Source organism: Squalius cephalus, assembly GCF_949319135.1.
Source record: "Squalius cephalus genome assembly, chromosome: 4".
Taxonomy (NCBI): domain Eukaryota; kingdom Metazoa; phylum Chordata; class Actinopteri; order Cypriniformes; family Leuciscidae; genus Squalius; species Squalius cephalus.
The window spans coordinates 10921130-10936213 of NC_137125.1; the positions used below are offsets into that span (position 1 = coordinate 10921130).

At 35.7% G+C, this 15084-nt stretch overlaps 1 protein-coding gene across 1 annotated transcript; it reads left to right on the plus strand.

Annotated features, from left to right (window-relative positions):
* The first annotated feature begins 1154 nt into the window (after positions 1-1154).
* Positions 1155-14684, plus strand: LOC307157269 (uncharacterized protein). The gene is made up of 3 exons (XM_079869140.1): positions 1155-1206; positions 1538-1743; positions 13041-14684. Exons 2-3 carry the CDS (start codon positions 1587-1589, stop codon positions 14351-14353), a joined length of 1470 nt encoding a protein of 489 aa, XP_079725266.1. The 5' UTR covers positions 1155-1206; positions 1538-1586; the 3' UTR covers positions 14354-14684.
* Positions 14685-15084: the final 400 nt, after the last annotated feature.

The window sequence follows — 15084 nt, forward strand, 5'->3', positions numbered from 1 at the left end:
ATAGTTTGGATATAAACACTGAAGTGATCAAAATAGAGTAAATCACATTTTGAAAATAACATGATCCTTCATATTGTATCAATTACAACCTACACCACCAGGTGGTGACAAGTGACTGTTAAAAATGTGTTTAGACTAAAATAAACGGTAACACTTTATTTCGATAGTCCACTTTAGACATTCTACCAACTATAATAGCAGCAACTAACATTTTATAGAAATAGAATCAGCCATTCAAATTATTTCAGATAATTATTATATTAGAACTTTATGTTTAGGCAGCGACGTGTTTAAAAAAACGATGTCTATCGGTTTCATGTTTTTATATTGTCTAAAAAAATGTCTATGGTAACATCCTCAAAACAAAAAGTTTTATAAAATGATAAAACTTCACATTTTAACCGTTGTTATGAAAGGATGAATCAATATTATTATATATATTCTGAATACATTATTATCCAAATTATTTAGATTTTTAGAATGCACATTGCATTCCCTTTCCCTTAAAACTAGATTCACCTTTAAATGTGTTTAATAGTACTAGATTTTCAAAGCACTAAACTGAGATAGCTCTGCATGAACATGCGGATTTATAAATGATAACTCGTTTTAAAGCCGTCCTGGTAAACTGACATCTCTTATGACATCCGCTTCAAACATTGCAATGCTCATGTTGAAGAATAAGTGGAAATGAGGGTATGTCAGAAAACTAAGAGACAGAAACTTTCATTGAAAAAATAATATTCAGTTTTCCACCACACTTACCTATTATTATGTATGATTGCATGCTTTTTTTGTTGTTTTTTGAGTCATACAAAAGGTTTATTATATTGGCAAACATTTTTTGTTTTTGTTAAAGCTCTTTCTAGAAGAAAACTGAATTTGTTTTGTTATTGAAAAAAGTTCCTGACCCCTTGTATAAACGGTTTCTGCACACAAACATTAGTGTTTAGCCATTAACAGAATCACACATATTAGATGTGGTTCAAACTCTTTCTTGGCAGTTATTTTTAGCACCTCATTCACCAACATTTAAATATGTATTTCACCAAGAATTCATCGCCGAATAAAAGGTTTTATATTTGCATGTCAATTTCTATGCACTTCTGTGATTTCAGCGTGTGAACAGGACTTTTATTTTGGTCTGTGTGTATGACGTCATAAGGCTGCGCTTCATCTCTGTTGTGATTCGGCTGAAGAAGAAAGGTTTGTGTGCAAACTATTCACGCAATTTCATAGGTTTAACGGTTAAATGAATGTTTGATTGTTGAATGTAACAATTTAAAGCTTTATCTAACAATAATGATAACTTCTACTAATCTTCTAATGTTAGTTTTGAGTGTTTTTAGTCTAATCAGGTCATTTAAGTCCACTAACTCTCTCTCTCTGACTGACTCTCTTACCAGTGAACTGAACTACTGAACTAGGTCTGATTGAGACATACTCAGAGATTTAGTTTTGAATGTTTTTCTTTCTGTTAATTATTCTCATCTTAAATAGGACGAATTGTATTGTATTGTTTATTGTTCATAAACAGGAAAAACTTCTGGTGAAGCAACTGAGATCCATGTGACACTATTATAAAGATGGCTTTTATAAAAGAGGAGAGTGAAGATATAAAGATGGTGTATATTAAAGAGGAGAGTGAAGACATAAAGATGGTGTATATTAAAGAGGAGAGTGAAGACTTCAAGATTGAAGAAACATTCAGTGTGAAACAAGAAGAAACTGAGGAACAAACAGGTCAGTTTCATTCTCAAAGCTGAACTCAGTCATTTGATCCTCATTAAAATGTCCAGCTCTACAGAAATTAGTGATATATTTTTGAAATGAGTCATGACCAGACAAATTTATTTTTCCAGATTTTTTTTGTATAAAATTATAGTACTTTTATTATAATTTATTAATTTCCTTAACATGCTTGACATTTTTTTTGACAAGTTTTTAGTAATTAAAGTGTTCAGCAATGAAGTATTTGCATTTCTTTTGAACTTTTGTAAATGATCTCATTTTTTTGTTCTATAATTTCAGAGTTTCCTTCTTAAATCTAGTTAACAGATTTATTTTTTCCTGTAAATCACATAAAACTGATAAAAATGTTTTAAAAATATCATTCACTTAAGCATACTGTATTAGTGATTCATATTTCAGCCACAGAAATAAGATATTTTATTTTAAATTTAATACAGTGATTGCTTTTATTGGTCGCACCACATGAGTGGTCGCTCCAAATGACAACGAAGACCTTATATAGTTAAAAATCTATTTAAAGAGATCAATGAACAATACATTTTATACAAAAAATTGATTTAAGCCAAATTTTATAAATAAAAATCACATCGCAAACATAAGTGCACCATTTCATTTAACTCGACTTAGAATTTATTTCTAATAAATAATAATGTTATAGAAATACAAGTATTGTATAGGTAACATTTGGGGTCAATAGTTTTTTTTTTTTTTTAAATTAACACTTTTATTAATCAAGGACACATTAAATTGATAAAAAGTGACAGAAGATATTTAGGCTATAATGTTACAAAAGATTATATTTAAAATAAATGCTGTTTTTTTAAACTTTCTATTCATCAAATAATCCTGACATATAAAATGTATCACTGTTTCCACATAGTAACAAAAATAGTATAACTAAAATCGTTAGATCTAGATCAGCATCGATAATAATCATAAATGTTTCTTGAGCAGCAAATCATCATATTAGAATGATTTCTGAAGGATCATGTGACACTGAAGACTGGAGTAATGATGCTGAAAATTCAGCTTTGATCACAGGAATAAATTACACTTTACTATATATTCACATAGAAAACAGCTGCTTTAAACTGTATTAATATTTCACTCTTCTCCTAGCAAGGTACTCCGCTCTTGCTGTAGGGTCAGAATTTTTATTTTGCTTGGCAGTGGCATCTGGTAAAATAGATTAAAATAGTTTTAAATAAATAAAGAGGCAATAATAAATACATTACTAATAAATGCATAATTACTAAACTAAAATTACATGCTCTAATTTTTTTTTTTTTTTTTTTTTTTTGCATTTTTCTCATATTTTTTCTCATATTAAGAGTAAACATAAACCGTCTGAAATATAAATAAAAAAATCCCAAATTGCATAAAAATCTATTCCAAATGATACTAAATTAAAGTACTTTTTGTATTTAAGTCAATTGAATATAAAAGCACAAAACCTGCCACTCTAGGACACATATATCTATCATGGAAAACAGTCTGCAGTGGTCGCACCACATGATATTTTCAAATTCAGTAAAAATTTACAGGCACAGAATTGGCCACCTAAACAAAACAAGCTAGCTTCCCACAAAAGGTCACTATGAAATTTAAAATAAAAATATATATTTTTAGAAATAATTTTAATATTAATTATTTTTTGGGGGGTCATACTACATGACATCCAAATGTGGTAACTACATACCAACCATTACAAAGGTTTCTTTTTATTTTTCCAATTTGAGAGAATTACAAACCTGCTTGCTGCTTCCATGGGTCCTTGGTAAATTGGTATATGATGTAACTTCCTGTGTTTGAACATAAAAGTCCCAAAATGGTAGTTCCTTGATGAATCGGACAGAAAATGTAGGCGTCACGTCATTGACCCATTTATTTACAAGTGTCAAATGTGTGATTTTTATTTTTAATGATGTTTTATTAACAAAGTTCGGGAGGAGCACGTTCAAATAATCAAGCAATCAATCAATCAATCAACTCATCAAACAATTACCATGTCTACCCTATCAGCATGAGAGGAAGCATATATATATATTCACTCTGTCAACTCACCTAACTTCCTTGACAGTTTTCAGCATCCCTCCACCACCCCGACTCCTCACTCTTGGCTTGTTCTTTCACAGCCAGGAATACGGGGGGAGTACTCTGGGTTCGGGCCAAATACCGAGCCCGGAGCCCTCTCCTCGGACAGCACGCCAAATACGCATTTATTCTATCTGACTTATTTGTAAGTGTGAACTCGTGAAATGTTGGTTAATGCTGGATTTTTCTGCAGGTTTGTATTTATACAAAATAATTGTACACTGTAAAGGATTGTGCTAGGGCTGGGCGATAAAAAGATAACGCTAATTATCGCAATATTATTTTTCTCGATAAAACGATATCAAGAGTTCGATAAATGTTCGGACCATTTATCCGCTCGGCTCAAACTCAAGAGGCATTTACTCTGATCGGCCTCGGTCATGAGATCCAGTGAGAAGTGCTTGAATCCAGTGAAGAACACAATGTCTCCGTGACTTAAACCAGTTTAAAGGCAGATGAAACAGCGCTGACAAACAGGAGAAACACTGTGCCCAACGATACAGTCAGAAGGCTTTTCCGTCTACAAATTCCCATCATTTACCATGGATTTACTGTAACATTAGCCTAATAATATTAACTGCACCATGAAATGTGGGATACACATATTGATGTAGACAATGTATTAAAGGACTAATGGAATATAATTACAGTATTTAAAAATGTATTTAGGCTACTGTTTTTCATACAAATACCATAGAAGCCATAAAGTTACATTTTGCCATGGTAGTGAGGTGCTATGGGCTATGCCTGGTTTCATCTGTGGTTATCATGATCTAAATGCATGATACTGGATGACCAATGGTTAATTTTAATAAAACTCAAACAGTCAGAATATTACATTTTACAACAACAACAACAACAACAAAAAATTAGCACATGCAGAAACTAAGAAATTAATTTTTCTATTGAGATATTTATTTTGTTAAGGAAAAATGACAAATGTTTCTTGTTCTACCTCAGATTTGTGAAATGTTCACCAGTTTGGCAAGTGTTTGTCCTGATATGTTCTGACAATAAAGAGTAGTTTAAAACCACAATTAACACTCTGGTTTCTACTACTTTCACTTAGGAGCAAAAATCTGCCTTTAAACTTGAAAGAAATAAAGATTTGACATTTATCGCGATAATTATCGATATTGACTGATATAAAAAAATTATCGTGATTTGTCGATCGAAAAATTATCGATATTTGTCCATATCGCCCAGCCCCTAGATTGTGCTGTAAAATACCAGGAAATACTGGCAGCTGTGGTCCCCAGTAGTTTACAGCTCTCCTACAGTAATCTACTTCACAGGTTTTGATTTTTTATCTGTTGGTATTTGATAGTCCATGATGCCATGTATCTGAACAAGATGTCCAGGACCTCCAGCAGAAAAATAGGCCCACAACATTAAAGATCCAGTGGTATATTAAATTGTACACATGGGGTACTTTTTATCCTTGTGTGCACCAAATCCATCTAGCGTGTTTGCTGCCAAAAAGCTCTTTTTTTAGTTTGATCTGACCACAGATCCCTGTGCCGTCTGAAGTTCCAGTCGTGTCTGACAACTGAATATGCTGGAGTTTGTTTTTGGAGGAGCGAGGAGCATTTTTCTTGAAACCCTCCCAAACAACATGTGGGGATGTAGGTTTTTTTTTTTTTTAATAGGCTTTCTGACCCCAAGACTCAACTAATCTCTGCAATTCTCCATCTGTGATTATTGAAGAGTCTTTGGCCACTAAAACTTTCCTCCTCACCATCCATTAAGACAATATAGACACACGTCCTCTTCCTGGCAGATTTGTAACATCTTTAGTTGATTATAACTTCTTAATTATTGCCCTGATGGTCAAAATGGGGATTTTCAGTTCTTTAGCTACTTTCTTACAGCCACTCTCTATTTTGTGATGCTCAACAATCTTTGATCATGAATACATGATCACAAGTTTGGATGCCAAATGGCCTGGCTCAGTGCATGACTCACAAATTTTCCATGAGTCTATTTTGTGTCGGCGCTTTGAGAAGGGCAAGTTAAATTTGGTACAGTACACTTTTAAAGTTTTAATTTTAATATCAAAACTTACACAATTTTCCCCTTTTCTGTTCTATGACAGGGCTTTTTGATGGCCTGTTGGTAGGAGATAGAGGTTATGCATGCCAGAGGTTTTTGCTAACCTCCTATCCTGAATCAAATCTCGATATGGACTAGTGTCTATGAATATTAAAGCTCAAAGAGACTGCAGTTGTTCTACGCGTCTCTGGGAATGAGCGCTCAATGTGTGCTCCACTACACACACAAGCACGCGTGACTCACGCTCGTGGTGTTTTCAGCGTTTCACTGTATTGAGACATGATGTAGGGTAAGGCTACACATGTGCACTTCATCGCAGAGCTGCTATGAGAGTCACTAAACGAGAATTTCACCATTTCATTTGATAAAACTATCGTCATTCATTCGTTTCATACACAGAGAGAAACTGTAATATCTTTACGACAACCTGTCAAAATAGAAGTTCGTAATAACTTCAAGAAATTATAACAGAAATATATTACTATTGCACAGTAGAGTATACTCAAAGTAGACCTAATAATAATAATAATAATAATAATAGTTTATTAAAACACACAGAAACTCAAATGTCTACAACCCACCAAAATAAAAGTTCGGTCTAACTCAAAGAAATTAGAAAGAAATTGCACAGTAAAATGTATTTTAAAATAATAATAATAATAATAAAATCTATTAAAACGTTATTTTAAGGGAATATCACACAAGTTTTCATACATGTTTTAATTTAAACAGTAAACTTGCCAAAACAATAACACCATTTTTTTTTTCCAAAAACACCATTTCTAAAAGTAAATTTGTATTTGTGCCTATAATGTTTAATTTTTTTATTTTTATTTTTTTTTTATTGTCAGCTGATAAAACCTGTGCTTCAGGGACCATATTCATATAACATCTAAGGCTAAATGTAGCTCTTAACTGGCTGAGTTAGATGGTGATTAACACTAAACAGTAGAAAATCAGTCCAGTCTCCCCAGCTGTAAATGTCATTGGCTGTTAAAGTCTTGTGTTGCTTATAATAAATTGACATGTTGATAACACTTAGTATTTCATAATGCTCTCAATTACATGTCGATGCATACTGTATGCATTAGTGAGTCTGGTGGTGCTTATGGGTTGATGCTCTGGGATTGGTGAGTATGAGGCGCGCGGGGGGGGGGGGGGTGTATTACAGTATACTCACTACAAAAAACTAGACTACACCACTGGTTCACCCTAATAAATAAAAGGCCAATGTAAAGCATAACTGTTGTTGTAAAGCAGGTTATGTTCATTGTGTTCTGTCTGCTGCATACTGACCTCTGTGCAGGAGACTGTGTGCATGTGTGCTGGCTTCAACAGGGACACTGTATTTCCCTCTACTGCAGAACAGAGTCAGCCATATTTAACTTTTTTTAAAACATTAGTAATGCATTGCACACTAGGGTGGTCCTTATTTTTAAAGTCTCCAATTTTCATACTCTTAACCCTTCAAATTGTTCCTTTATATAAGAAAATACAGCATGCCAATTTTTATGGCAGTAACATAATAATTACTGGTAGCTCAATAGCTTTAAACTTTCTGAGATTTTGATGATTTTCATAAAAACAGATAATTTGAATTGGTATTGTACCTGGCTAGTAAAATTCCAAAAAAATCTCCATAAAAGCATCTAATGCACCATATATTCCTAAATATGTATTTTAGATACATATCTCAGTTTACTTATTGTAGAAACTAAATCCAAATTAATCCATCCATGACCCAGTTTAGCAGATTTACCTTTCCTGGTGGAATCAATACATATTTCTATTGATGATCATCACCTTGGTTATTGTTTGGGTTTAGAACACATTTTTTGGTTTAAAAAATTACATTACGTTCCTTGACATTGACCCGGAACTTTGGCCGAATCAAGCAGATTATCAGGAGGCACAGGCATCCATACATGCAATGAAAGTAGTCAATGATCACGCCGAGAGAGGAGTGGCTCTGATTCAAGAATACAATGGCTATCTCACACACACTGAAGAACAACGGCAGTTTCTCCTTCATGTGGTGGAAGATCACCGACGGATCTATCCAGACTGCAAAAAGTCAACACTGGCTGCTGAGCATCAGAAATGAGGGATTGTTGAAAACTGTGTGCTTTTTTTGAGATTGTTGTTACGTCAGTGTTGCTCTGATTTCAATAAAATGTAGTTCATTTGCAGAAACTTTTAATATTACTTGCATATCACAATAACACCACACAGCTTAACATAGGCAATCTTCCACGTGATTGAGCTACCTCTAAATATATATTTTTTTTGTCAACATTTTTGCATATTTCTAATTTTGAAGTTAAAAGGAACAGTTTAAGAGGTTGACACACTAACATTTTGCAAAAAAAAGAAAGAAAATGGACTTGATAAGGACCACCCTATTGCACACACATATACCCAGTGTCACTTGCTTAGAGGAGCCAGCACCAGGGTCAGACTGTACAGCACTTGCAATCCCATCCATAATCGGCCGCCCCTTATCGCCTCAGCGCCAAATCCTCCGCCACAGTGTAATCTTGAGGAGGTGGCCCTCCGCCAGTTTTCCTTATTTCACACTTTTTTCTGTTTGCTGCAAACAAGTGTTTGTGATTAAATGTTCACAAAAACAATAAAAGGTTGTGGTAAATACTCAACACTTTGAATTATATTTTTATATTTTGTCTTGATCTGCTGCCAAGACCGTTTGGAGTTGGGGTTGCATCTAAAAATAAATGAATATCAATCTTTCTTAGGATGTAATAGCCTATACATTCACATTTTACATACATCTACACACACACGTATGTATAAATCAACACGAATACACACATTTTCATTTTAGCATTTAATACATTTTTAATATGATTAGCCTACATAAATTTACATGAATTGTTTAACTTAGCCTACGCATTAACGCAATCAGCAATCTTCCTCCAAGATTGTTCTCTTGCTTTGGCAGCAGATACAGTGTTACTGCGAGCTTCAAAAACACTTCTATATTCTTCGTATTTCTGAAGAATAATCTCTTGCTCCTGCGTGAAAAAATATATAGCGCTCAGGTTCAGGTTTATTAATATAGCCCATTTCATACACAGAACGGTAGCCCAATGTGCTTTACATAATCATAACAATTAAGTAACAAATAAATAACAATTACTTCACAGGGAACATAATACACAGAAAAGCAAAATAAATAATTACAAAAAAACACAGCACAGATAAAAACATAAGAGCTTACAGACCACAGGTACAAAGGAGGGTTAGTGGAAGGCATTATATAAGAGCTTTGTTTTTAGTCTGGATTTAAAAATGGAGATAGTGGGAGAGGTCTTAATGTCTATAGGAAGACGGTTCCAGAGACGTCCGCATAGCAGCTAAAGGCTGCCTCTCCCTGCTTGTTACGGGCGCTGGGTTGTACCAGTTGGAATTTTCCTGCTGATCTAAGTGATCTTGAGGGGCTATATGTTTCAAACATCTCTGCTATATAGAGAGGTCCTTGGCCATTTAGTGATATAAAAACAAGAAAAAGGACTTTAAAATCTATAAATCACTGGTAACCAGTGTAGGGATTTTAAAATTGGTGTGATATGATCTTTTCTTTTGGTTCTGGTCAATAGCCTTGCTGCTGCATTTTGGATCATTTGAAGAGGTTTTATTGTTTTTTTAGGGAGACCAGTGAAAAGACCATTACAATAATCCACCCTACTGGTGATAAAAGCATGAATAAGCTTTTCTAAGTCTACCGATAATATTACGTTTTTAACCTTCGCAATGTTTTTTAAGTGATAAAAAGCCGATTTTGTGACTGCCTTCATATGGCTATTAAAGCTTAGGTCGCTGTCAATAATGACCCCGAGGTTCTTCACGGTTTCCGCTACCTCAAAACCTTCCATTCCCAATAGTGTGGCAGTCTTTAGTCTCTGATCCTTTTTCCCAAAGATAATTACTTCAGTTTTGTCTGTATTTAATTTAAGAAGATTTTTAGCCATCCAGTCATGAACTTGATTAAGGCAATGATAAAGGGATTCAAGGGGAGCAAGGGGAGCAAACTCATTGGGAGACAAGGATAGGTATAACTGTGTGTCATCTGCGTAACTATGGTAACTAATGGAATGGTTCTTCATAAGTTGGCCAAGCGGGAGCATGTACAAATTAAACAAAAGAGGGCCAAGGATTGAACCCTGAGGGACACCACATGTTAGGGACATAGGAGCTGAGGCATGATGACCAATAGACACATAAAAACTCCTGTACTCTAAACTCCTGTGCTGAGACCCACACAGCATTCAAGTCTTTCTACTAGTATGCTGTGGTCAACAGTGTCGAACGCCGCACTGAGGTCTAACAGCATAAGAACAGTGTTTTTTCCAGCGTCATTATTTAGCCGAATGTCGTTGACTACTTTAACCAGGGCTGTTTCAGTGCTATGGTATTCTCTAAAACCTGACTGGTAGAGATCAAGACAGGAAGTTGAGGTCAGAAAAGCAGATATTTGATTAAAAACAATTTTTTCAATTATTTTGCCAATGAAAGGTAGATTTGATATGGGTCTGTAGTTGTTAAAGACAGACCCATCCAGGTTGTTCTTTTTAAGTAAAGGCTTTACAACGTCTGTTTTAAGAGACTTGGGAAATACGCCACTCAGTAGAGAAGTATTAATTATTAAAAGCACATCAGTTGCTATTAGATGAAGCACAGATTTAAAAAAGCTAGTGGGTAAAATGTCCAACTCAGATGTCGAGGAACTTAGACTTTGTACAGTCTTTTCAAGAGTGTCAAGGTCAACAGAGCTGAAATTTGAAAAAGTGCTGAACTCATCTCTCAGACTAGTTGGTTATTCAAAGTGAGAGATGCTATACGACATATATGAAATATAATGCCTTATGTTCTCTACTTTGCTCTTAAAAAAAAGTAGCAAATTCATTGCACTTATACACTGAGAGTAATTCAGGAGCCAGATGAGGGGAGGGATTTGTTAGCTTCTCAATAGTGGAGAATAGCGCACGGGTGTTATTTGCTTTACTGTTGATGATAGTGGAGAAATAAGATTGTCTTGCTCTACAAATTACAGAATTGTATTCGTAAAGTGTCCCTTTATGGATCAGATAGTCTGAATTAAGTTTGGATTTACGCCATTTCCTTTCTGTTCTCCTACATTCTTTCTTTTGCAGTTTAACTGACGGGTCATTCATCCATGGAGCTTTTTGTTTGCCAGTGGATTTTTTCAGTTTTAAAGGAGCAATGTCATCCATTATATTTGTCATTCTTAAGTTAAAATCTTCCAGCAAGTTATCAGCAGTCTTTGGGAATGGACTTTTGGACTCAAAGAGTGCTTGCTCAAAAAGAACACAAGTTTTGTCATTTATAGCTCTCTTTCTGATCATAATGGAGTTATTCTGACGATAGGGGGACAAGCAGACTTCAATATACAAGATACAACAGTGATCAGATAAAGCTAAATCCACAACAGATGTAGAGGCAGTTACACCTTTTGTGATGACAAGATCGAGTGTATGGCCCTGAAAGTGAGTGGGGCCCTGTATGTGTTGTGTCAGATTGAAGGCATCGATCAGCGCCAGAAAGTCTCTTGCATGAGGGTTTTCAGGGTTATCTACATGGATGTTAAAATCACCTAATATAACAATGCTGTCAAAGTGAACACAGATTTCAGAGAGCAATTCACAAAAATCTTCAAGGAAGACTGCAACTGGTAAAATAGGAGGTCTATATACAGTTAGCAGCAGGATTTTTGGACAACTTTTAAGAACAGCACAAAGATATTCAAAAGAAGCGTAGTCACCAAAGGATGACTGTTGACACTGAAAAGAAGCTTTAAAGATTTTAGCTATTCCTCCCCCACGTCTATTTTCACGGTTGACACTCATAAAGTTGTAATCGGGGGGAGAAGATTCAATTAGGGTAGTATTATAGTTTACTGAGTCAAGCCAGGTTTCAGTTAAAAGTAAAAAGTCAAGTTTATATGTGGAGATAAGATCGTTAATTAAAAAATACTTTTTTATGAGTGACCTGATATTTAGCAGAGCAAGTTTTACTGTAAGAAAAATGTTTTTTTCCACAGGGACAGGTGGTTTCTTAGGAATAGAAAGTAGATTAGATGGGTTAAGTCTGCGAGCCAGGGTGCATTTAGGTCTATTCCTCTTTGCTGTTGTGGAACCAATTTGCACAGTGATAGGAGCCTGTAAGGACATGATAGGAGTATGCAGGTATGCCGCGGTCATGCATAGATCTATGCAGGGGGACAGTTCAGCAGGACCCTCATAATTACTATGCTGGGTAGAGCGAGGGCGGGCTGGAGGAGGGTCAGGCTGAGCATTATATCAGTCAATACCAAAGGCTATATAGTTCACTAGGTTGGAGGTGAGCAGCTTGGTTCCCCCCCTATTTAGGTGAGATCTGTCAGCATTAAAGGTCATGCCTAGTCCAAAAGGAGTCAAAGTTAAGAAGCTCTCGCTCTATCCATATCGAACAGGATTGGTTGTTCAGTGTCGACGTCACTCTTTTATGTGCACGCGTGTGTGGAGTAATCATAGCTTAAGGATCAAAGCCTGAGTTGACAGAAAGTTGATGAGCTGCGTCATGGTACCAATAAAGCCTGATTGCATCGGTTTGGTTTTGTCGACTCAAAACCAATCCTGTAACCCCGAGTTTGTTCAACTACCATCATGGTACAGGCCCCAGGTGTGCTAAAAAAGGTCAATATTAATGGGAATATACTTCAGAGATATTTTATTCATAAAAAATTCTAGGGGTAACAATAATTGTGGCCAATGTGTTTTGGAGAAAAACATTTATTTCATAATGTGATTTTATCAGGATTCTTTGATGAACAGAAATTGTAGAACAGCATTTATTTAAAACATATAGTTTTTATAATGGTATAAATGTCTTTACTCTCTATTTTGACCAATTGAATGCATGATTTTCAATTTAAAATAGAGTAATAATCCACATTAATATAAACAATTAGACTACATTTTATTTCATTGGGTTGGTGAGGGACCTGGATAATGAGTGGGGGAAGTATGGGACCACTTTGTGAAACATAGGTATAAATGTTGCTATATGTGTCGTGTAATGCTATTAAACTGGAGTTAACTTGTATTTGTCTCTGTTCACCTTAGGCCTGATGCTGCTGAAAATGGAAAGTCAAGTATTGAATGAAAAGGAAGATAAAGATCATGAAGACCTAAATGAAGAAAAATCTTTTAGTTGCTCACAGACTAAAAAGACTTCCACACTAAAAAGAGGTCAGAAGACAGGAACTAGAACTTTCACCTGCTCTCAGTGTGGAAAGAGATTCAATCTACATGAAGACCTTAAAAGACACATGAGAGTTCACACTGGAGAGAAGCCTTTCACTTGTCAACAGTGTGGAAAGAGTTTCACTCATAAAGGAAACCTTAAAGTCCACATGAGAACACACACTGGAGAGAAGCCTTACACCTGCCAACAGTGTGAAAAGAGTTTCACTGAAAAATGGAATCTTAAAGTCCACATGAGAATTCACACTGGAGAGAAGCCTCACACCTGCCAACAGTGTGGAAAGAGTTTCACTGAACATGAAAGATATAAAGTCCACATGAGAATTCATACTGGAGAAAAGCCTTTTACCTGCCAACAGTGTGGAAAGAGTTTCTCTGGAAAAGGACCCCTTAAAGGCCACATGAAAATTCACACTGGAGAGAAGCCTTTTACCTGCCAACAGTGTGGTAAAGGTTTCCCAGGAAAGGGAAACCTTAATAGACACATGAGAGTTCACACTGGAGAGAAGCCGTTCACCTGCCAACAGTGTGGAAAAACATTCACTCAAAACGAAAGCCTTCAAGTCCACATGAGAATTCACACTGGAGAGACCCCCTTCATCTGCCAACAGTGTGGAAAAACATTCACTCAAAACGAAAGCCTTAAAGTCCACATGAGAATTCACACCGGAGAGAAGCCTTTTACCTGCAAATTGTGTGGAAAGGGCTTCACTGATAAAAGAAACATTAAAGTCCACATGAGAATTCACACTGGAGAGAAGCCTTTTACCTGCCAACAGTGTGGAAAGAGTTTCTCTGGAAAAGGACCCCTTAAAGGCCACATGAAAATTCACACTGGAGAGAAGCCTTTTACCTGCCAACAGTGTGGTAAAGGTTTCCCAGGAAAGGGAAACCTTAATAGACACATGAGAGTTCACACTGGAGAGACCCCCTTCATCTGCCAACAGTGTGGAAAAACATTCACTCAAAACGAAAGCCTTCAAGTCCACATGAGAATCCACACTGGAGAGAAGCCTTTTACCTGCAAATTGTGTGGAAAGGGCTTCACTGATAAAAGAAACATTAAAGTCCACATGAGAATTCACACTGGAGAGAAGCCTTTTATCTGCCAACAGTGTGGAAAGAGTTTCACATTTAAAGTAAGCCTTAATTGCCACATGAGAATTCACTAAAGAAAGGACTGTTATATATATGTCATCAGTCATCATATGTCATCATACCTCTGAGTTCACACTGGAGAGATCCCTTAACCATGTCTTCAGTGTTTCAGATAAATCAAAGAGACTTGAAACGTCCTCAGTGAGAAAAAAAAAAAAAAAAAAAAATGCAAAGTTATGCAGATTTGGGGCCCTATTTCTTTCCTTTTTGTGTGTGTTTAGAAAATGCTCTAAAGCTTAACTGGCTCAGCAATTTAAGATGGCATTAGAAAATATGTATCTGCTTCTACCTTTTTGTTGCTTCGAAAAGTTCATAAAGAGATCATTAAACAAATCTGTTTGAATCAAGTGGTTTAGTATGTATTTTCTAAAGAGACTCAATTGCTTTTATGTGATGAACAGATTGAACTTTCTTGATTAAGCTCAAAAGTGTAGCGTAACAAATAAACCTCATTGGTTCTTGCTGAAGCTCAAAAGTGTAGCGTAACACGAGAATGAACCTCACTGGTTCTTGCTGAAGCTCAAACGTGCTGCGTAACAAGAATTAATCTCATTGGTTCTTGCTGAAGCTCAAACGTGTTGTGTAACACGAATAAACCTCATTGGTTCTTGAAGAAACTCAAACGTGCTGCATAACATAAGAATGAACCTCACTGGATCTTGCAGAAGCTCAAACGTGGTGCGTAACAAGAATGAACCTCATTGTTTTTTGCGGAAGCTCAAATGTGCTGCGTAACATGAGAATG

What these genes read in the sequence shown, in the direction of transcription:
- LOC307157269 (XM_079869140.1), top strand. Translation starts at nt 1,587, where the DNA reads ATGGCTTTTATAAAAGAGGAGAGTGAAGATATAAAGATGGTGTATATT. An exon ending in AGAAACTGAGGAACAAACAG is followed by an intron (nt 1,744 to 13,040) that starts GTCAGTTTCATT and finishes TGTTCACCTTAG; the next exon opens with GCCTGATGCTGCTGAAAATG.